This window comes from Aotus nancymaae, unplaced genomic scaffold (assembly GCF_030222135.1).
Source record: "Aotus nancymaae isolate 86718 unplaced genomic scaffold, 86718_ANA_hifiasm-v0.15.2.pri h1tg000108l, whole genome shotgun sequence".
NCBI lineage: Eukaryota > Metazoa > Chordata > Mammalia > Primates > Aotidae > Aotus > Aotus nancymaae.
The window spans coordinates 32,315,268-32,339,168 of NW_026988523.1; the positions used below are offsets into that span (position 1 = coordinate 32,315,268).

At 41.2% G+C, this 23,901-nt stretch overlaps 1 protein-coding gene and 1 pseudogene across 1 annotated transcript; one reads left to right on the forward strand and one right to left on the reverse strand.

Annotated features, from left to right (window-relative positions):
- The first annotated feature begins 11,947 nt into the window (after positions 1-11,947).
- Positions 11,948-12,529, forward strand: LOC105710513 (high mobility group nucleosome-binding domain-containing protein 3-like; annotated as a pseudogene).
- A 3,781-nt stretch (positions 12,530-16,310) lies between these two features.
- CRNN (cornulin) lies at positions 16,311-19,226 on the reverse strand. The gene is made up of 3 exons (XM_012442886.2): positions 19,089-19,226; positions 17,097-17,843; positions 16,311-16,916 (listed from the first exon to the last, which is right to left on the reverse strand). The coding sequence occupies exons 1-3, from the start codon at positions 19,224-19,226 to the stop codon at positions 16,311-16,313; spliced, it is 1,491 nt and encodes a 496-aa protein (XP_012298309.2).
- Positions 19,227-23,901: the final 4,675 nt, after the last annotated feature.

Sequence of the window (23,901 nt, forward strand, 5' to 3'; positions counted from 1 at the left end):
AACTCCAAGGTCTGTTTATATTATTATTATTATGCCCAAAATGTATGGATTACTTTAAATGTGTTACTTCTTTAATCTTCATTTTATTATCCCTATTTTATAGATGAGTTACCAAGAGGTTAAACAGTTTTTCCCAAATCAAGCCAGGATTTAATCTCAGGCAGACTGACTGCAGGATCTACAATCTTGATCACAACACTTGGCTACCAGAGAGGATTCAAAAACCTAGGTTCGGTACAGTCTAAGTAAATTAAGCCCCTACTGTGTGCCCAGAACTAAGTAGGACTTATCTTTTAAGCTAGACAAAGTTGTTGGCTCTTTAAACTCTGTCACATCCTACTAATGTGCCAAATTGTGTATATAGCTGGCTTTGGAGCCTGCACTACCTGAGGCATGAAATTCCAAGCCATCTAGTAAAGAACCTTCTTGCTGTCTAAACAACTGTCTGGGTATGATCATGGTGAATCACTACTTAGGAAGGGGTTAGGAGGATCCAGGGTCAGCCCCATGATATATCCACATCCTGTATTCATTGCTAGACTGCTATTGATAAGTGCTGCCAAGAATGCTGAGGTTCTGTCTGAAATGATGGTATCCAGTTATGTTGGAGGACTGTGAGAATGAAGGAAACCAATAAGAAGCCTGCTCCTAAGAATGAAGGAAGCATTTTTGGGTGATGAAATCCAAGAACCCAATGCAATAGTGTCTTAGGTATTTCCAGATGTTTTCCCAAACAACATTGCCAAGAAAAATAGAGTTGAATACAGGTCAGAATAATTAGATTTTGTTTTTTCTTTGCTTTCAAAGCAGATAAGGACAGCCACATCAACACTAGGCCTGCCATACCCATCTGGTTTTGATCAGAAGACAGCCACCATGACTACTAGGGGAATAAGAGATTTCATGTAGAAATCAGAGATTACGTGAATGTAGGAGGAACTGAGAGAGAGGTTTGTAGGCCTCCAGAATCTCTAGAAAAAGCCGCTGCGGAGGATTGTTAGAAGCTACCACTTCGGCCCTCCTTGACCTCCTAAGAATAATAGCATCTTCTTTGCTCCCACCTTCTAAATATTACACAAGTTTTTTTTTTTTCCACTGGCAAATTCAAATCCAGAACAATATACAAAGGGATTTGGAGAAATGTAGCTCCCAGACTTAGAAAGGTGTGATGATGGTGATGGCACCAAGTTTGCCACAGATAATATGGCAGATCTGGTATAATATCTCTATGAACACAAAGATCAAAGTGATGAGAAAAGAAATTCTCCAACTCTGTCACCAATATACTTTACTTTTTAACCTGGATTCTTACACTATACTTGCTGCACAGAGTACCCATTTTGGATCAGTATTACCGTCTAACATCCCCCTACTGTCTACACATAGAGGATATCATTCAACACTAGCTTCTCCACCACATGTTATTTCATCCCTGGTAACTGTTCTAAACTATTATCACTTCCCATGAGCTGTAAGTCCAACAGCAACCTCACTCTACTTTTAGAGAAAATAATGACCGTTTCTTACTTTCTTGTGATATTTTTAGAAACTTTCCTTTTTCTGCATGCCTCCTGACATTGAATGCTGCTCCATTTGCCTTCAATGTCCTTTTTCTCTTCTCTTTCTTCTATTAGACTCAATTAGTTCAGATACTATTAGTTCAAATATTCCTTGTCTCAAAGGAATGTGTACATACCTTCACTGAAAACGTCTCCTGATGTTTTCTTTCTGTGTGAAAAACTGCATCTCTGGTCCATGGCTAATTCTTGGTGTTCTGGGTTCCATATTCTCATGGAACTTGTTTCTTTGATAGTTTTCTTTGACAGCTGTGTTTTTGATACTAACTCCGGTATTGACTGCTGTATTACTGCCTATCCTCTAATTCTCTGATTCTTTTTTACACTTCAATGTGATATCCTCTTCTTTTCTCTATGCACACTTTAAAGATTGCTTTCCCTTGTGTTCCATCTGAAATCATTTTCTTTTCTTTTTTATATACTTTTTATGAAACTTATTCATATCCATGGCTTTGATGTTAACCCAATTTAATTATAACTGATAAATTTACCTCTTGAACTTCAGACTAGTGCAGTCAACTGTCCATATCTCCACTTAGATGTTGTATGAGACAGGCTAAGCAACTGTAACAAAAATGCTCTAAAATTAAATAGTGTAAAGAACAATATGCGTATTTCTCTATCACGTGAACAGCTCAACATGAGTTTTTGAGATGAGCAGACAGCTCTGATATATGCAGAAATCCAGGTTAATAAAGGCTCTGATGTCCTCAACTTGTGACTGACTAGGTCATTTTGGTCATCAACATTCCAAAAAGTAGAAGGAGGAAGAAGCAGAAATCCAAGGACAGGGATTTCTTCTTAGTCAAGTGAGAAAGAAGTTGCACAATTTGCTCTTGGTTGCATTCTACCAACAAGGTCTTAACTACATAGTGCCAAAGGAAGGCTGGGCAGCCACATCCCAGTTACCATTATGTGGAAAAAGGAGAAAATGGATTCTGGTAGATGACTAGCAATCTCTTCTACAGGTGTCAACACATAGAAGATGAACTTCAGAATTTTCCGCAATTTCAATTTTCTCTTCATCTTACAGTGTTTTTTCTCTGTTCATGACAGTCACCCCACTGCACATAACAAAATCCCAAGAATTATCTGAACTTTGCTCTTTCTCATTTCCCAAAGCCAATACATCATCAAATTAAGTCCATTTTAGTATCTAAAGATTTCCTTGAACCGTGTCCTTTTTGCTCCCACTCCCACTGCTTTTTTTTTTTTTTTAAAAAAAACCTGGGTTTTTGAAACCACTTCTTAAGTGACTCTACTTGCCTCCAATCTTGCCATTCTCTAAATAATCCACTGCTCAACCTCCAGAATGAACTTTCTAAAATACAAATTGAATTGTAGGACCTTCAAGTCCTTCAGTAGCTACTTAATACTGTTTGAGTAAAACCTAAACTTCTTAGCATGGATTAGTAAGTTCTTTGTGCGTAGTTATATCATTAAATACATATTTATTCAGTGAACAAATGATCAAGCCTTTGCCTACCTCTCTGTCTTGTCAGCCACTACTTCCTCACACCTACCTATGTACAAACATGTGGAAGTTCTCTAAGTTCTTTGTACCCACTGTGTTGTTTCATGACCCAGTGCTTCCACTGGAGCTGCTCCATCTGCCTTCAATGTCCTTTTACTCTTCTCTTGCTCCCATTAAATTCAATTATTTCAAATCCTATTAGTTCAGATAGTCCTTGTCTCTGAAGGAATGTGAACATACGGTATAGTTCATTTCATACTCTTTAAAAAAAAATTTTTTTTAGAGAAGGTCTTGCTCTGTCACTCAGGCTGGAGTGCTGTGGCACGATCATAGCTCACTGCAGCCTAGCTAGATGCCTCAAACCATCTTCCTGCTTCAGCCTCACAAAGCACTAAGATAACAGGTGCAAGCCCTAATGGTTGTTACAATCATATAGCCTCAGATTTTTTGCCTTAGAAGGACCAAAAAAGTGATCCTCAAGTGAAAGTTAAAAAGTTAAAATTTCCCTTAAGATGTAGTGAGAATTTTATGTCTTTTAATATGGGAGATCAGTTAGGATAGTTGGAAAGATTATAAAATTATATAATACAGTCACAAGCCTTCTTGGAAGACCAAGAGGTTAAGTTTCCCTAAGTTATAGTTAAAATTGTATATCCTTTAACAGCTGTGAGTTGTGGGGAAAATGGATTAAAAGCAAGAAATTTGGGGCAGAAGAGCTTTCTTGATACATACTCTTATGTCACACTGTGTATGCTGCAGTGACACTGCACTGTACTGGGTGAATTTCCATACTTGAAATTTGGCTTCACAGTGCCCAGTGTAGTGACAGACTCCATGATGGTTCATTATTCCATTAAAAAAATTTATTTCCATAGGTTTTGGGGGAACAGTTTGTATTTTGGTTACATGAGTAAGTTCTTTAGTGGTCATTTGTGAGATATTGGTGCATCCATCACCCAAACAATATACACTGAACCCAGTTTGTGGTATTTTATCCCTCACCCCCTTCCCACCCTTTTCCCCTGAGTCCTCAAAGTCCATTGTGTCATTCTCATGACTGCATCCTCATAGCTCAGCTCTCATTTATGAGTGAGAGCATCTAATATTTGGTTTTCCATTTCTGAGTTACTTCACTTAGAATAATAGTAACTCTATTATTCTAAACCTATCTAGGTTGCTGTAAATGACATTAATTCATTCCTTTTTACAGCTGAGTAGTATTTCATCCTATATATAGATATATATCTATATATATATGCACTAGATGAGTGGATAAACTGTGATATATATATATATACACACACACATATATATATACACACTGTGATATATCTATACACATATATATGTGATATATATACATATATATACACACTGTGATATATATATAAACTGTGATATATGTATAAAAAACAGTTTATATATATCACAGTTCATATATATCCCAGTGTATATATATGTATATATGTATCAGTTTATATATATCTGTTTTATATAAGTTTATATATATATATCGCAGTTTCTTTATCCACTCGTTTTTTATATATATATATCCACAGATATACATATACATTACAGTTTCTTTATCCACTTGTTTAGTGCATTTCATACTCTGATACACATGATATCTACATGAGGACCTATCCTATACTTCCTGCATTCTACTATTGTCCTGCTCCCTTTGAATCTTGCAAATCTTTTGTTTGTCTAAGTATCACTGCTTCCTTCAAACATTCCTCTTATGACATGGTTTATAATCCCAATGATTTCTTTTTAAATGCATTTCAGCCTACCAATATTTTTCTTTACATATTGCCCCTAGCTGAATCCAGTTCTAAAGGTGCGATTTAGCTGCATACGGTGGAAGAAGACCATTTCCTCCCTTATTCATTGTGCGACCATGACCACCATCTATCTTCAGAAATATTTTATCTTTCCAAACTCAACTCTGTACCTATTGAAAACGAGCATCCTATTCCTCCCTCCTCCCAGACTCTGGAAATCACAATTCTACTTTCTGTGTGAATTTGATGGCTCTAGGTGCTTTACATAAGTGAAATTATACATACAGTATTTGTCCTTTTGTGACTGGCTTATGTCATTTAGCATAATGTTCTCAAGGGTCATTGAGGTTGTGAAGTCTGAACAATATTCACTTGTATGTGTGTATAACATATTTTGCTTATCTTTTCATTCATTTGATAGACACCAGGGCTGCTTCCACCTTTTGGTTATTATGAATAATGTTGTCATGAATGTAGGCATAATAAATATCTATCTGTTCTATCCCCAAATATGTACAACTAATATATGTCAATAAAACAATTTTAAAGAAAAAGAAAAAAAAGTTCTAGTTCTTGCTTTTACTTCTTTTGAGTATATACCCCAAAGTGAAATTGCTAGATTATATATTATGATTTTATGTTTTTATAACATAGTGTTAAAATTGATGATATACTCACAATTTTGTGTCAAATTTTAAGCATTTTCCAATGCCATTATGGACTCTTAAATGATGGTTTTTAATGATGGCCTAGTATTTACTTTAGTATTTCAGTATTCTGTTTTTGGATATTTTGATTGCTTCCAAATTTTCACTATTACAATACTGTAATGAACATCCTATACACAAATCTTTAAGATTTATCTGATAATTCCCTTAATATGATAAACTCCTAGAGGTAAGATTATTGAGTATGAACATTTTAAAAACCCTTAATGTATATTCATAATTTTTATAAGGTTTGCTCCAATTTAGTACCATTCCAGTGCTGTCTAGCCCATCTCACTCCACATTTCTCAAAAAATAATTCATTCTTTTTGCAATGTGTGGTCCCAGGTAACTGAGCCACCAACAACACATTTCTGATCCTGGCTTCCCAAGAACTTTGTCAAGCTGAGGTTGTGGATAAAAGGGGCAGGTTAACAAGAGGATTTCGGAAGGCTTATAGGAGAAAAAGAATAGAAACTGGCAATTTCTTGTGTGAGAAAATAGGAAAGTACATTTGTGATGGTGGGAAGACTTGGTGCAGATGGGAGAAGGGAGAGCGTGGGGCACCAACATTTATTGAACATCTATCTCTACATGAAAGTTGCTTGACAGATACTAGTAATATCCCAATCTTTCTTGAGGGAGATATTATAATTTTCATTTTCCAGTGAAGAAACTGAAGCTCAGAAAGAGCCTTAAATCCAAAGCCACATAAATGGTAGGTGGCAGAGCCAGGATTGAACCCAGGTCTATCTGTCCCTCTGATATCAGGGGCCAGCACTGGCATCTTTCTACTACACCATGTTGCTCTCAGGAGATGATCAGCACTCTAGATAGACGAGAGCAGACAAATTTCAAATTCAGAACTGAAAAAGCTTAGCATATACAAATTTTATCATTAGTTCTTGGATCTTGGGAGAGATGAGGGTTGCCATTCTGTGTAGGGGGAATGAAAAGTGCCTGCATTTGATGGCCAGATTTCCCTCTGAAGAAGTGTGGGCTTAGCACTTGTGGCATGCCACCAAGCTGGATAAACTGGTTTCAACAGATACCACAAATAACAGCAGAGCCACCTGCAGGCCCACATCCACCTAGGTGCTTACGTAAGGGTGTAGAGCAGAGAAATCAACAGATTAATGTGATAGCAAAACTCTAGAGGAGAGGCAGAATGCCAGAACCAGTTAAGTGAGAAAGATCAGGTCATGACTGGAAAAAATATGTCTGTGGTTTACCTCAGATTCCTGCATTGCTGCTTAATTTTGAGATAAACAATGCCTTTTGTTATGTAAAGGTGTGACTTAATTTTTTATTGATTGTGGGTAAGGTGGTGTAATTGAATTTTACAACACTTATTTATAAGACAAACAAACAACAGTAGGTATGGCATTTGATCTTATCATTAAATTGGTGGTAATTGGAGCAGTGAGTTCCTGGCTGGTGTATCATGGAACATAGAAGTGGATTTTAGTTGTCAGTTTTATGAGGGCAACTTTGTATCTGTTGTGAGTAGCAGGCAGTGGAAAAAAATCCCTGATGAAATGAGAGAGGTTGTTTTGGGAGAAGGAGGTTATGGTTATGAAGAATAGAGTTCCATTACACATATATTTCTCTGAACCTGAGAATGTGCCCCAAAAAGCCAGTTGCAGAATTGATGATGGCTGTAACAGAGCTGTCTGGAACCAGATAAAGGCTAAGATTAGTTTCAGAGTCCACAGGTAGAGGGCATGGGTTTTTGCACTCTGAGCTAAGATTCCTTGGTTATTTCAATGTATTTCTTGTCTATTAACTTCATGCTAGCTCCTTGACTAGAGTTCCTTAGGCTAGAGCCTAAGTCTGGTTCATTTTATAGTATGGCTAGCACAAATTTGGTGCTCACAAATTCATAGTAGCATGCAAATCAGTGTATAACATAGCATTCTTTATTAGTTGTGATTATTTATATTTGGGATTGGGGTTGAAATATGAGGTAGATTTCAGCCTGTATATTGGAATTTTCCTCTGCAGATAGTGACTTTCTCTTGGAATAAAAATAAAAAGAACCTGAATGATGAGTATGTCATGATACATGATGGAATGTATCATTAAAAAAAAAAAATTATTGTCAATGTGGCTCCAATTGTTTTAGTTTGTTAAATGTTCCTCTCTAAGTGTTGAAAATGGTTGACTATGCCTTCTCCAAGGACACACACCTTCCCTTCCTCTGCCTGAATCCTGTGGGAAAATAAGCCGGCTGGAAATCAACTTCATCTCCTCTTGTCTAGTAGTTTAGTCTTGAGAGGGAGAGAAATGGAACAATGAGAAGATGATTTGGCCCTGATGTACAGAACAGGGGCTTGGGAGAAAAGGCAGGAGGGTTGATGTTACATTGGTACATTTAGAATAATACATGGATTTCACCCTACTCTGTAGCTTTTCTTTGAGATGGAAATCCCCACAGTTAAGCCATGGTCTAGAACACCTGCTAGAAGCCACAATTATATTCAAAAAATGAAAGTCTAGTCCATGAGAATCTTCTATATTGGGTGAGGGTCTGTCTGATTAGACCACTTGTATCTTTTTCTCTTTCTTCAAACATATTTTACTTTATAAATGACTGGCCTTAAAAAACGCTTCACTGAAAACTTACTTTCTTTATCCAGTCTATCACTGATGGGCATTTGGGTTGATTCCATGTCTTTGCTATTGTGAATAATTCTGCAGTGAATAAACATGTGCATGTATCTTCATAATAGAATGATTTATATTCCTTTGAGTATATACCCAGTAATGGGATTGCTGGGTCAAATGGTAGTTCTGCTTCTAGATCTTTGAGGAGTCGCCACACTGTCTTCCACAATGTTTGAACTAATTTACACTCCCATGAACAGTGTAAAAGCATTCCTTTTTCTCTGCAACCTCACCAGCATCTGTTGTTTCTTGATTTTTTAATAATCGCCATTCTGACTGGCGTGAGATGGTTGGTATCTCATTGTGGTTTTGATTTGCATTTCTCTAATGATCAGTGATGCTGATGCTGTTTTCATGTTTGTTGGCTGCATGAATGTCTTATTTTGGGAAGTGTCTGTTCATATCCTTTGCCCACTTTTTAGTGGGGTTGTTTGTTTTCTTCTAGCAAATTGTTTAAGTTCCATGTAGACTCCAGGTATTAGACCTTTGTCAGATGAATAGATTGCAAAATTTTTCTCCCCTTCTGTAGGTTGTCTGTTCACTCCAATAACAGTTCCTTTGATAGACTGGATAAAGAAATTGTGGTACATAACACCATGGAATACTATGCAGTCATAAGAAGGAAGGAACAGGATCATGTCCTTTGCAGGAAATGGATGGAGCTGGAAGCTGTTATCCTCAGCAAATTGATTCAGGAACAGAATATCAAACACCACATGTTCTCACTTACAAGTGGGAGCTAATGATGAGAACACATGGACACACAGAAGGGAACAACAGACACTGGGGTCTGGCAGAGCAGGGAGGGATAGCATCAGAAAGATGGATAGCATCCATTTGGGCTTAATACCTAGGCAGTGGATTGATCTGTGCAGCAAATCACCATGGCACATGCTTACCTGTGTAACAAATCTGCACATCCTGTACGTGTACCCTAGAACTTAAAATGAAAGTTGATGGAAAAATAATAGGCTTGTTGAGGGCTTACCCTGTCATGTGTCAGGCAATTTTAAATATGTGGATTTAACTATTTTCACAACTATCTGTGAGGAACTACCATTATTTTCTCCACTTTAGAGGTGAGATAATTAAGTCATATGCCTTGATCAAGAACACATCTCTTCTAAGGCACACAGCCAAGGTTTGAACTCAGGTAAACTTGCTCTCAAGCATGCAGTCCTAATCATCAAACTCTACTAACATGGACTGTCCTAAATTACTGAAAATAGTCCATAGAAGCTATTCCACAAACATACATATTTGTATAGTACATAGGGGTATATGCATATAAATATAGATTGCAAAAGGTATACATTATGTATGTTTTGCATATAGATATACAGTTTATAGGTATTATTTACATATAAATCTGCACATGTAGACATACACTTTCATATAGATGTCTGTATGGTAACTTGCATATAAAAGAGGGTCTAGAGGAATTAAATAACAGTGGTTATTTCTAATACTGTTTTTTTAAAATATTAATCTCTTTGCTTGTGTCTTTTTTGATTTCTCTGTGATAAATATATGATGGTTTGTAGCTAGTTTTCCTTAATTTAAAAAAGGATTTTGATTTCTTTATTTAAGAAATTTAAAAATGTGCACTGACTGAGTTCCTGCTTGCTCAGTACAAAATTATTCAATGCCTGAGAAAAACCTTGGGTCAGACGTAGACCAATGGAACAGAACAGTGAACTCAGATCAGTTTACATATTTACAGCCAGTTGATTTTTCAGCAGTTACGAAGGACATACACTAGGGAAAGGTCACCCTCTTCCATACATAGTGCTGGGAAACCTGGATAACTATTTGCAGAAGAATGAAACTAGACCCCTATCTCTCACCATATACAAAAATCAACTCAAACTGGATTAAAGACTTAAACATAAAACTCAAAGCTATAACACCACTGAAAGAAAACAGGGAAATACTTCAGGACATTGGTCTGGGCAAATATTTTATGGCTAAGACTTCAAAAGACAGACATGGGACTATATTAAACTAAAAAACTTCCACACAGCAAAGGAAACAAAACAGTAAAGAGACAACCTGTAGATGGGGAGAAAATATTTGCAAACTATTCATCTGACAAGGGACTGATATCCAAAACATACAAGGAACTCAACTCAACATCAAACAAATAATCCTGTTAAAAGTGAGCAAAGGATCTAAATAGACATTCCTCAAAAGGAGACATACAAATGGCTAACAAATATATGAAAAAATGCCCCCACATCACTAATCAACAGGGAAATGCAAATCAAAACCACAATGAGATATCATTTTACCCCAGATAAAAGGGCTATTAGACAAAAAATAACAAATGCTGGAGGATGTGGAGAAACGGGAACTCTTATACACTGTTGGTGGGAAGGTAAATTAGTACAACTATTATGGAAAACAGTATAAAGTTTTCTCAAAAAACTAAAAATAGAACTACCATATAATTCAGCAGTCCCACTGCCTGGCGTGTATCCAAAGGAAAGGAAATCAGTATATCATAGGGATACCTGCAACCACATGTTTATTGCAACACTCTTCACAATAGCCAAGATAAGAAATCAACCTAAATGTCCATCAACAAATGAATGGATAAAGACAATATGTGTATATGCAAAATGGAATACTCTTTAGCCTAAAAAAAATGAAATCCTAGCATTCACAGCAACATGGATGTGCCTGAAGAACATTACATTAAGTGAAATGTCAGGCGCAGAAGGATAAAGACCACGTGTTCTCATTTGCATGTGGGGGCTAAAAAAGAAAAAATGATCCCATGGAAGTAGAGTGTAGAATTCAGGGCATTAGAGGTTGGAAAGAGTAGAGGGGAGGGGAGGATTGGGAGAGATTGATTGACAGATACAAAATTACAGAGTTGAGTGGCCTACATCAGTCCTGGGAATTGAATACACAGCCTCTGTGAGTGACCAGGACAACAGCAGGCTATAGCCTTGGTCTCAGGGCCCCTAGGAAAAGTACACAGACCATCACTTTCTGCCTTGAGGAGGGAAAGCCACAGGATGTTGACGTCCCTGGCTCTCTGTAGGGACTGCTCCAGAAATGTACTTTCCCAGGTGGGATAATCAAGACATCATCACACAGTGGGCCAAGGTCCTGTATATGATGTAGATATATAGTTGCTGGCAGCCAGTTGTCAGTAGGAATGGCTCCATGAAGGGCACTCCTTAAACACACACACACACGCACACAAACACACACACACACTCTCTCTGTCCGTCTGAGCCCCATGGCTCAGAGCAACCTGGGGCTGCTCTCACTACTAGTAGCTTCACTACTGAGGTTTCAGGGCTACTTACTCTGGGTGCTGCTGTGCCCAAGACCACACCACTGAGCCCGTTCTCCGTCTGATGCCGTCTTCCCTCCCATTCCAGCAAAATCAGATTTACTGCCGGAGCTCCTTTACAGGTATTAGTTGTAACTGCCACCAGGGGACAGAGCACAGTGCACTTGCTGTCTATGCAGACTGGGAAGGTACCTGGTGAAAGGTTTTCTGGGCCTTTGTAGTGAGGCTTCAGCCCTGAGTGTCCCTGAGGACAGGGCCATTTTACACACTATGACCAATCCAATGTGACGGGCACTTATGAGCTTTGCAAGAGACAACAAAAATATTTGAATAAAAAACAGATAGGGGCTATGCCATGCCCTGCACTTGAGCAGCTGCAGTGGCAGAGTCAGCATCCAGAGGTGGCACCCCTAGTTCCAGCCTGTTGCTTTACTTTGTGCTGACCGACATAGTCACTATGCAGATGAGAAAGTCTCCAGAGAATACAGAGAGCAAAGATGGATCCAAAGTAACTAAACAGGAGCCCAGAAAATTGTCTGCCAGATTGTCAGCAAAACCTGCTCCACCAAAACCTGAACCCAAACCAAGAAAAACATCTTGTAAGAAAGAACCTGGAGCAAAGGTTAGCAGAGGTGTTAAAGCAAAGAATGAAGGAAAGCTGGAAAGGAAAGTACTACACCATCTGGAAATGGTGAAACTAAAGCTGAAGGGGCACAGAAAAGTGAATCTGCAGACAACCAGGGAGAATGAGTTGTCATGAAAAATTGGGGTTGATTTTATGTATCTCTTGGGTCAACTTTTAAAAGCTGTTTTTACTTAGTATTTTGTAAATGGTGATTTTTTTAGGACTCTACTAGTTGGCATACAAAATTTAGTGCCGTGCAAACTGTGGTGTTTTAGTTTTACTGTGCGTATTTCAGTTTTTCATGCAGTTTTTCTTGAGCAATAATCAGTGGTGCTTTTGTACCTAGGTTTTATGTGATTTTAATAAAACATGAATAGTTGTAGCCACCTGCTGACAATTTGTGGTTTAAAATAAAAGATTTTCTTGTTTGCAAAAACAAAACAAAACAAAATAAAATAAATAGATGCCTTTCCATAGGTATACCTGTCAGCTCCAAAACAAATGTGCAAAGGAAATTTATAAACACTTAAATTTTAAATGTCTAGATATAAAGCTTTGTGAATCTCATTTATTGTCAAATTTAGTATTAATGAAAAACTCTGGTTAAGCAATTTTAATATTTATATTTTTCTCAAAAATGTGCTCTGTAGTTGCAAAGAAGTCGTAGCTAAAATGAGGCAAATGTACAACTTATGTCTTAATTCCATAAACAAAACTATAAAAATTTTCTCAAAAAATTTTCAGCAAAGATTATATTTAAGTGGTGTGTGTGTGCATTTTAATGTGTTTGATATGATTGGGAAGGATGATTTCTCTATCCTTTGAACAAAATAAAGTCCATCTTAGGAACTATAAAGATATTTAATTCCCATCAAGTCTCTGTATTTTCCACAAATGTTCCCTCTTGTCTCTAAAATAACATACACATATTTTGAAAGAAACCTCTATGTGGAAACTTTAAAAGTCAAGGAAGGTCAGTAAATCCCTATAGGGACTACAGGTCCCAGAGTATCTGGGACTACAGGTGTGCACCACCATGCCCAGCTAATTTTTGCATTTTTCTTTTTGTTGAGATGGGATCTCACTATGTTGCCCAGGTTAGTCTTGAATTCCTGAGCTCAAGTGATCTGCCTGCCTCAGCCTCCCGAAGTGTTGGGATTACAGGCGTGAGCCATCGCACCTGGGTCTATTTCTGTTTTTGAATAATGCTTTGAAGTTTTCTTTGTGACCTGATATTGAATATTTCATGTGTAGAAGGTATAGTTTTTTTCTTTTTAGGTTAATACATTGCTGGACTATATGTCTGTAGAGTTCTTTACATCTTATTGAATGTACTGTTTCTTCTCTGCACTTACTGTCTTGAGCTGAGAGAGATGATTCAAGTGCCCTATTATTACTATGTTATTTTCTTTAAGTTTGTCCTTGTATCTCTTGTAGTTTCTGCTTCATCAGAGTTGTGCTACATTATTGAATGCATAGATATTAAAAACCATTATATCTTCATTGTGAAATTATTGCATTTGGCATTTTAAAGCATCATTCTTAGTCTTATTGAATGGTTTTGATCTAATCTGGGAGGAAGATCATGACTCCTGATTTCTAAATTTTGTTTTAATCTGCACTTTCCTGATGTATATCAACTCAGTCACCCCCTTTATGGATTGTTTTCTGACTCTCCTTGATTTGGATACCTCTCGTAAGGAGCATAGACTTGTACAGAGCTAATGTGAAAACTTTTTCTTCTAACAGTGAGTTTTTGGCTCTGGACATTATTATTATAAATATGTTTGACCTCCGTCTATCACACTCTTTTATGTCCTATTTATGGAAACATATATCTTTTATGTAAATAACATCATGCACTCTGTTGTCTGTGGTATTTGCTTTTTTCTAAAATGTCTTTTGGTGTTGAGGAAGGTTCATATTTGTATTGTTACCTTATAGTACATCTTTATGTAACATGTATTCTGTATTCCCCCTTCCCTTTATAAATGGCATATTCACTCCCGAAATTTTATGGAAATTTTCGCCCTACCCTCCTTCTTCCTTCCTCAGTATCTAATGTGAAGTCATATCCTTTTACTCCCAGTTTTTCCTTGTAGGCATATGCTTACATAAGACAATCAGAGAGCTGACTCTACTTTCTGTATGCTTTCTCTTTCTCCTTTCATTTTTTGTTAGCTGTATTGTATTTAAGTTTTCAATGCATACAACATGAAATGCTATTCTGTCACCTTTATCCACATTATGTAGTCTTAGTTCTACAGTTAAATATATTTAAATGTGCATCATCAGATTGTATGCCAGACAGTTCTGTGATTCTGGGTTTTGTGTGTGTGTGTGTGTGTGTGTACTTATTCTCTAGTAGTTCCCCCAGAAAGGGCTTATGGGAGCAGTATTCCCTGAGTCTTTGCATTTCTTTGCTGTTTTTCTTTGGACTTTATACATATAAGCCAGTGCAAATGGATATAAAATCCATTTGTCCTCAGAAGAACCACCTTGCCTTTCACACATTTACCCTTTACTACTCTGACACCAGCTCTAGGATTTTGTTTGGTGTTTTAGTTTTCTATCACTACTATCACTACTGTAATAGTTTACCATAAGATTAATGCCTTAAAATGACAAAAGTGTTATTCTCTTACAGCTTTGAAGGTCATAAATCTCAAATCAAGGTAGCAGAGGGCTATGTTACTTCTGAAGACTCTAGAGGAAAATTTCTTGCCTTTTCTAGATTCTGGTCTCTGGACATTCTTTGGCTCATAGCACATGGCTACATCCGCTAGTTTCATCACCACACTACCTTTTACTGACTTCGATCCTCTTGTCTCACTGTTATAAGAAACCTTGTGATTATATTGGACTCACCCAGATAATCCAGAATAACCTCCCCCCATCTCAAACTCCCTAATGTAATCACATCTGCAAGGTCGCTTTTCCATATGAGGTGACGTATTCTCAGGTTTCCGAGATTAGGTCCTGGATGTCGTAGGAGGTTGTTATTTAGCTTACATTTTGTTTTTGTTTGGTTGTTGCTTATCCCACAGTTTGTTTTTTCCTTGGCGATTTCCCTTACTTCCTATAAACCACTAACGCAGTGAAAAATATGCTTTACACAGGATAGAGTTATTTAATCTTCGGAAATCTTTCTGAGTATCTGGTCTTGTGTACTGACAAAAGCACAAGACCCCCAGGGAATTTCTGAACACTATTAATTGGCTCCAAACCTTAGAACCAGCATCTGTAGGGTCAGGTTTATAAATCTTTAAGAACTGTTCTGGTCACTCTTGTAATAAACCAGAGTTGATAGTCTCTGCCCCACAACATGGTTTATATCTGGTGGGTAAAACATCACAAGAGGTCCGAGCTGACACTGATGGGGAGGTAGGAAGGGAAGTACAAAGTTTTGGCCCCTGGCTCAGTACCTGGTGACACAAGCCTCATTCTTTCCCTACGCGGCCACTGGGGGCCTTCGTCCATTTATTGGTAATCTTCAATCAGCTTTCCTGTGTGACCTGACAGGTGAATAGAGGTTTAACACTATAGAATCAGAGGTGGTGAAAGACCAAGAAGAATTTTGCCTATCTAAATACTAATTGTCCTTTAAGGGCCATCATAAAGAAAGCACATTTTGTATGAAACCTTTGCGGATCCATCTCTGCCAAGTATGAAGTATGATATATAGTAGGAATCTCATATAATATTTTCTCAACTACTTGCTCTTCAAAGGTAGGGACTATGTCCAGTTTATCATCTCATAACTCTACAGCCCTTGGCCTGTCATGTCAATAGAAGGTGATTGAATGAGATACAGAGGCCAGTTGCTTAAGATTTTATTGATGCATTAGGGTAGATGGAGCAATAGAGAGATGCCAGAGATAGAAATAGTTCTGAAAACCCCCACAAGATGAGGACAGTTCAGTACAAAGGAGTGACTTGCTCCACGTCTTCCTGCTCCTGAGAGGGTCTGCACTGCAAAGCAGGTAAGAGAGAGCAGTTTAGGATAGAAAGCTCCTTGCAGAAATGATCTCATTGAGAAAGACCTAAAAGAGAAGCTGCATAATAAAAAGCTGATGTCCAGGGATGCACCCACTAGACTGGCCATGCAGGACAAGCCAACGTGTCTCCAGCTATCTTCTTCCAGTACTAGGCATTGGAGTCAGGGGGAGTCATGGCTGGTTGCTTCTCAAGTAGGAATACAGCTCCCTAGTGGTGATGCCTCGCTTCTCTTCTGGCTGGGCTGCATCCCGGCCCTGTGCTGAGGAAACACTTGTATGCGGGCTGCCATGGTCCGGCCTGAGGATCGCTGTCTCCCTTGAGTGGTCGTCAACCCATTCCTCACGAACCACTGTGGGCTGTCTGTCTCCCCGCCCTTCTGTCACACTAGGGCTGCTCCAGTCCTGCCTTCCTGATGCAGTGCTTGCCCCAGTCTGGGCCTGTCCTCCCAGTACTGTCTCTCCTGCCTCAGGCTTGCTCACTGGTGACCATCTTTGGCCACTGCCGGACTCCGTCTGGATCTGTCCCTGTTCTCTAGCTCCTCCATGACTTACAGTTTGGCTTCTGTCCTGCTCCACAGTCTGGGTGTGTGACCCTGCCTGTGTCTGAGCATGTCCTCCTGTCACAGCCTGGCTGGTCTGGCTCCTGCCTTGACCATGGGTCTCGGTCTCTCTGTTCTGGCCATTGGTGGACTCCTGTGTCTGGGTACTGGTGCTTCCTGTCTGGTGGCTGCTGTCCTGCTCCACGGTCTGAGTGGGTGTCTGGGTGTGTGACCCTGCCTGTGTCTGAGTGTGTCCTCCTGTCACAGCCTGGCTGGTCTGGCTCCTGCCTTGACTGTGGGTCTCAGTCTCTCTGTTCTGGCCATTGGTGGACTCCTGTGTCTGGATGCTGGTGCCTCCTGTCTGGTGGCTGCTGTCCTGCTCCATGGTCTGAGTGGGTGTCTGGGTGTGTGACCTTGCCTGTGTCTGAGCGTGTCCTCCTGTCACAGCCTGGCTGGTCTGACTCCTGCCTTGACCGTGGGTCTCAGTCTCTCTGTTCTGGCCATTGGTGGACTCCTGTGTCTGGGTGCTGGTGCCTCCTGTCTGGTGGCTGCTGTCCTGGTCCAAAGTCTGGGTGGCACCTGCCTGGGTCTGAGTTCCAGATCTGCCTGGGTCTGAGTTCCAGTGTGTCTGAGTCACAGTCTCACCTGTCTGGTGGGCTCTGTCTCGTTCCCTGGTCTGTGGCCTCATCTCCCTGGTCTGACGACTCTGGCCCTCTCCAACTGCCTGGGTCTGCTCTGTGTACCCCCAGAGCTGTGTCTGAGGGCTTGTTCTCTCCTGGCTCTGGGACTCAGCTTGTCTGTCATGGCTGCTGACCCATACAGAGCCAGTGGCCTGACCCTGGGTCTGAGCCCCAGGCCCGTTCTGCCCTCTGGAAACCTGCTCGCTCTGTCCCTGGCTGCTCCCCTCACAACGCTGCCCTTTCCCTGCCCTTCCCACTTCAGTGCCACTTCTCTGTCCTTCCCCCAGCTCCCTCGAGGCCCCAGGGTGGAGGCTGCCAGACTCTTGAGAGCTGCAGGCTCCCTCAGGACTCTCGCTCAGTGTCTTGAAACAGGCCTGGGCCACTTTAAACACCAAGACCAGGAATTCCTTGAACTCCACAGTCCCTGTGTGGTCTTCATCCAGCAGACGCAGGACCTCATCCACAGTTGCCGGATCGTGGGGTTTCTGAGGAGAAGATGAGATGGAATCAGCATCCCTCCCCTGAGGAGGATGTGGGCAGGCCCCTTCCACTCTGCTGCCGGCTTCCACTGCCTCAGACCCCACACTCCACACACCTACAGCTAGAGCAGCAGCAAGACTTCATTGCCTTTTTTTTTTAGTCCTGTCTCTCTCCTGTAAGTGTAGGGAGTATTTTTTGTTTTGTAGCCTCTGTTTGGCACAATTTCTGGCCTACAGGAAATTTAGACAAAGATTTATTGAAGAGTGAATGAATTATTGAATTCACAGTGCAACTGTCTGGGCTTTCAGGTTGATGGTCTGGGCTGCCCGTGGCACCTTGCTGCTGGCACTGAGACCTTAGTCTCTTCAGCAGGCTCAGCACAAAGAGCAGCAGGGTGGGAACACAGCCCCATGGGAACTCTGTGCGCTCTTCATTGAGGCCCAGACGTTTTCCCACGATAAAGAGGGAGGGGTACAGGATGGGAACACAGCCCCATGGGAATTCTGTGCGCTCTTCATTGAGACCCAGATGTTTTCCCATGATAAAGAGGGAGGGGTGCAGTGGGCCTGCAGAGCTGCCCTGATCATGTAGACGCAGCATCCTTCTGTGCCCACATATCCTTGACCCCAAGGCCATCATCATTCCAGTTGCTTTAGGCACAAACCAGACAGAAAAGGGCATGAAGGCCTTGGTTCTGGTTTGCCAGGTGGGGTGGGGTGGGGTGGGGTCCCAAAGTCTTTCCCTAGTTATTAACAACCTGCTCTTCAAAATTTCATTTCTGATGTGATCAGTCTGCTAATATTTTTGAGTAACTTTTTTGTGTAAGCCCAGAGCTATGCTTCTAATGAATGCCTACAAATGGATGATTACATTTCAGATAGACGTTGAGAAATGTTCACTGTATCAAGTTTGAGAGGCAGAAGAAAGCAGCAATTATTTTCATTCTGAAACATTCCAAGGCTCTACTCCTCCCTGAGTTGTCCGTTTGGAACTCTGCAAACTTTACCTCGTCTTTAAGTTAGAATTAAGTAAAACCAAGGTACTGTCTCTAAAGAGCCAGGACTTGCCAACTCCCATGACCATCCCTTGTTCTTTCACCTTCTCTTTTCCTGCCTGTACAGCTGCCATTTGTCCTGGCAGGCCTGGGTTTAGCTGCTGCCTCTGCAAATTCCCCAGGCAAGGCCTCTGCAGGCAAACAAGGTTTCAGTCTCCTGCTACGTCCCCTCTCCACCCAGCTCAGCACACCATACCACAATCACATCGGCAAACTCTTGCTCCAAGAGTCTTTTCAGCTCCCCTCGGGTGAGGGCTGTGCAGTTGCCCTCCGTCCTTGCGTAGCGCCCGAAGGCCTCGATGATGCCATTAATGTTTCGCAGTAACTGAGGCATCTTCGAAGTCAACCTGGGAAAGATGAAAAGTCTCCTTGGAGGCTCCACACTCACCCTCAGTTGTTTCCTTCAGAGCACGGCCGCTGCCAGGTCTTTCCTTGCATGTTCAGCTCTGCTTTTGCTTTTCCTTTGTTCTTTCCTATGTAATGCATCTTATGTATGGGAAAAAGGAGCACACAGGATGGAGGCAGGTTCCTGAGGCAGAATTAAATGCTAGCTCCACTACCTACCTATGGTGTGAGCTGGGACAAGTTGCTTTGCCTCTCCATGCCTCAGTTTACTCGTTGTGAATGAAGGTGATATTCATACTTGATAGGATTATTGCGACTAAAGACATAATTCATAAAAAACAGTTGGCAGATGCCTGGCTTATACTAAGTGCTCCCTATTAAACGTAATTATTATGCTATTATACACATATACACACCTATATAATCACTCTACTGCTCACAAAGCACTGTCCTGTGCATCATCTCTTGTAATCCTTATTATTTCCACTTTTTCTTGTAGGTGAGGAAACAGACTCAGAGAAGTTAGGCCCCACAATTTTTAAGGAACCAAGACATCTAGAATCCATCTCTCCTTAACCCAAATGCAGTAGGCTTTCTAGAATGTACCCTGTGGACAGGATTTATTTGCTTATCACAAGGGTGTTAGGGTCCCACTGGGAACACCAAGAGGAAGTAAGTACACGTGTGAGTCAACCCTTGTCTTGGGTGGGAGCCAAGCAGGAATTCCAGGGACCCAGCCCTCCTTTCCTGTGTTTTTTGGAAAGGTGTTCAGGAAGAAGCTGGGCTACCACCTGCTGGGAATACGCAGGACGGGGGCACCTGCTTTGGGTGGGAGGCCTTCTAGTTCTGAGGGCCCAGTTTTCTCTGCATGTCACCTCTCTCCACAGTCCTGGGACCTAACAGAGAAGTCAGCTTGCCCAAATGGCATATGGCTCCATCAGGCCCAGATTTCTGGTGACCTATGAGTTGGGTCCTAATCAAAGGGAAAGCTTTTCTTTTTCATTAGCTAGGAATCTGGAGGTAGGTTGAGGTAAGGCCCGAGTTTGGCTGCATGAGCAAGAGGCATAGAGACTTGAAGATTCATTAAGCAGAAGCCTTGGAGATACCCATCGGAGGAGATGATATCAAAGATGACAAGCCTCAAATGCAAGGGGAGACAGAGGCTGCGGCAGCTGGAAACCAGAGCAAGGATGGGACGAGGTAGACACAGGAGAAGAAAGAGAAGAAAGGAAGGAAAGAGACTTGAGTGCTAGAAAAAGCAGGTCAGTGTGGCCCTGAGGACTTAGTAGGTTATAGCAAAAGGTGGCCTGTTCAGGGGAAACCCTTTCTAGGTCCTGGTAACCAACAATTTCAGGCAAACTTTTCATCAGGGTAAAAAACAATATTTTTCTTCAACACAGACGAAAAATTTCTTTCTTTTTCTGCAAACTGTGTAGTCAACTTTAACCATGGACCTTTAGATAATAAAAATAATAAGATGAACTTTTAGTTACATTTTAGATTCCTTAGAATAAATCTACAAATATTTTGCCTAAATATCACCCTGGGGTAGGAGAGGGGAATCATGTAATCCCCTTCATCCATCACACAGTTTGAACTTATTGTCTAGGTTGGCATAAATAAACTGATTCTGTTCCCACAGACTCTCAGCACTGCAAAGAAGCTTCCAGAGCCTTAGAAACAAGAAACCTTTGCTGATCCAGGAAGGCACGTGGGTGGCCCCGTAGCAGCTGCCCACACAGTTTGCAGTGAGAGGAGCTGCTGCCAGGCCAGACTCAGGCAGGAGAAGAAAGCCTGATTGCTTCAGGAGAGCGTGTTTCCCAATGGTAGCATTGCTCTGCCCGGTGCCCACAGCTAGCTCTGAAGGACGCACAGCCCATACCTGACAGTCCCAGGTTTATGAGCTCAGATCACCGAGACACTGAGAATGAAAAAGAGATTTCTTCTAAGGGGACTTACCTAAGGACCAGGTGGGATGAGGCAAGTGGTGTGAGGAGTACCAGGTCAGTGTGATGAGAACCTTTTACAGGGGTTTTAACCAAGGCTCATGTTTTAGACAGGATATCCTGCCCTATGGGAAGGCTTGATTCATCCAAGATTTAGCCCAGCCCAGCCCCACCTCCTTTTGTCTCTGTTTTACCTGCTGATGTGTGGCTGCTTTGGTCTAATTAGCAGGCCCCTCCTACCACGTTTGGTGCCTTCTGCGGCTGAGTCCTCTTGACAGAGAAGCATCTCTCCATTGTGATGGGTTCAGCAGTGCTTGGCACAGGCTAGGGTTCTGGTGAACATTCTTTGTCTCCGTGAGCCTGCAAAGTCATGGGACTCTCTCCGTTTTTAATACAAACGTTCAAGAATATATCTGTTGAGGTTAACTTTTACTAAGTAGCCAGTCTGGAAGGTCACACATGTCTTTGTGGTGATGTTATTACTTAGAACATTTTTTGAATTCTTGTTTTGCAAGTGCCTTTCACACCTAGTGTATGAGACACAAGAAAGCCAGTTTTGTCTCTTTAAAGTTGGGTCTCATTTTTAATTAAAACAAAAAAAGTTAATACCTTCCCTGCCCCATGCTATGGGTAGGTAGCATTTTGTAGCTGGTGAGAAAAGAGGTTTATTATGATCATATGCAAACTCCTCATTGCAAGGACAGAAAACTCAACTGGTGGCTAATCAGCAAATATTTATGGAAAGTTTGCTCCATTTCAGGCAGAGGGCTAAGGCCCTAAGAATACAGTGTTGAATATGATGGCAGCAGTTTCAACTCTCACGGAGTCTGTAGCCTGGCCATCCCAGGGGAAAGTCCCTAAGAGGTTAATGATAATGGTAATTGCCATTTTATTTCATTTGATTTCATTCCATTTTCATGACCATCTCATCTCATTTGATCTCCATAGCAATCCTCCGAGGTGGTCTGGCTAAGCCCAGTTCATAAATGAGAACACTGAGAAATCCTGGGAAAAGTAGCCACTCAGTGAAGAAGAGACAGGGCTGGACTAGAGCCCCTCAGACTCCAGGCCCGTGTTCTTTCCGTTGCACCGTGCTGCAGCTCATCCTTCTCTCACTGAGTTTTGGCATGCTATGAACATAACACTTATCCTCAATGTGTGAAGAACCATTCCTGAAGAGGAAGTTTTCTGAGCTCTGAAGCCAAGTCCCCAAGAGGCCTCCTGAGTGTCGCTTTCGTGGATAATATATACTATATAGCTTCCTGAGTGACTCTGCAAGGGAAAGCCATCTTTACCATCCTCACTTATACATCAGCATGCGGCAGACAGGAAAGGGAATGACAGGATGGGAAGGCACGGTAAGGGCCTTGGTCGCAGAGACTGGTGTATCGAGGGCAGCCCCGTAGCAACAGCACAGCCTCCAGCACATTCCTTCAAGGCACAGAGCACTGGGGAGCTCCAGACTGCGGGAGGGCAGACTGGAGGCTTTGTATTTGGAGAGATTTGTCTGTGTGGGGGTGGGTTGGCTCCAGTCCTGGCGTGAAGGTGGGGTGGGCACACTGGCCAGGGAAGAATAGAGTAGGGGCTCCAGTCTTTGGGAGCAAGAGCTGGCTGAGGTTGCTTCTTGCTGATCAGAGTTAGAAGAAGGCCAGTATGAGAGGGTGAAGTTGGAGAAGAAGAGGAAGAGCAGATTAGACCTCCCTTCTGTGGGTGGTGATCTAAGCTTTTTCTGAAGGGGCTTAGAACTTCCAGAAAGGTTTGGGAACTGAGGGAAAGTTGGGGAAGTAACAAGCCAGAGGCTTTATCTAGAAGGTGACTATGGGGTAGGTATTATTAACCCAATTTATAGATGAAGAAACCAAGGCACAGAGAGTAAGTAAGTAAAAATAAATAAACTACCCAAGGTCACATACCCAGAAACTTAGACCTGAATTTGAACTTAGGTCTGCCTGCCTCCAAAGCCTAATATGCCTTTACATGTGCCTGGGGCAGGATGAGCTGTGAGGAACTAGGGCACCATAGAAGTAGAGGTTAAGGAAGTGTATGTGTGTGTTGGGCCAGTGGAAGTGGGTTAAAGTGTGCAGGTGGGGCTGGTGGAGATGAGGAGTTGGCAGAGATTGGGACTGAGTCTGTAATTGAGTGTGCAAGTTTATTAGTTTGTGAAGTTTGTGAGGAGATGTGGTAAGTTAGTGTGCAAGTTGTCAGAATCAAAATGAAGTCACTTGTGTTCAAAAGAATCCTGGACACATACAGAGCTATGGAAGGCTGTGAAGAGAGGCTTCTCATGCTTGTACACCTGATAACAAAACTATCACAAAAGACTGCAAAACCCACAACCTCGCACAAAGGCCATAACAGCCTTACACAATAAACGCTTCTGTGAGGACATCTGCCCAGCAACTGCCTGTCCAACCTTATACTAGCATCACCATTGCTATTGATCTTTGTAGCCAAGAATACCCATTTTAATACAATTATGTAATTTTCATCATTTTTCCTGTAAGAATTTTCATTTTCCTTTACCTAGTTTTGCTAGTTTTCCTTTACCTCCCTCAATACGCATGCAGTTTGCTATGGCACAGGTATTCCCGTTGCGATGCCCTATTCTCAAATAAATACTTCTTTTTCTTTTTCAAGAGATCCTCTCTATGGTTATTATTTAGGTTGACATTAGTGACTTGTTGTTTGCTAGTTTTATTTTACTTTATTTTATTTGCT

What these genes read in the sequence shown, in the direction of transcription:
- CRNN (XM_012442886.2), bottom strand. Translation starts at nt 19,226, where the DNA reads ATGCCTCAGTTACTGCGAAACATTAATGGCATCATCGAGGCCTTCGGG. An exon ending in AGTTTGCCGATGTGATTGTG is followed by an intron (nt 17,844 to 19,088) that starts GTATGGTGTGCT and finishes TCTTCTCCTCAG; the next exon opens with AAACCCCACGATCCGGCAAC. An exon ending in GAGGACACGCTCAGACACAG is followed by an intron (nt 16,917 to 17,096) that starts GCAAGGTCACAC and finishes ACTCAGACACAG; the next exon opens with GCAGGGTCACACACCCAGAC.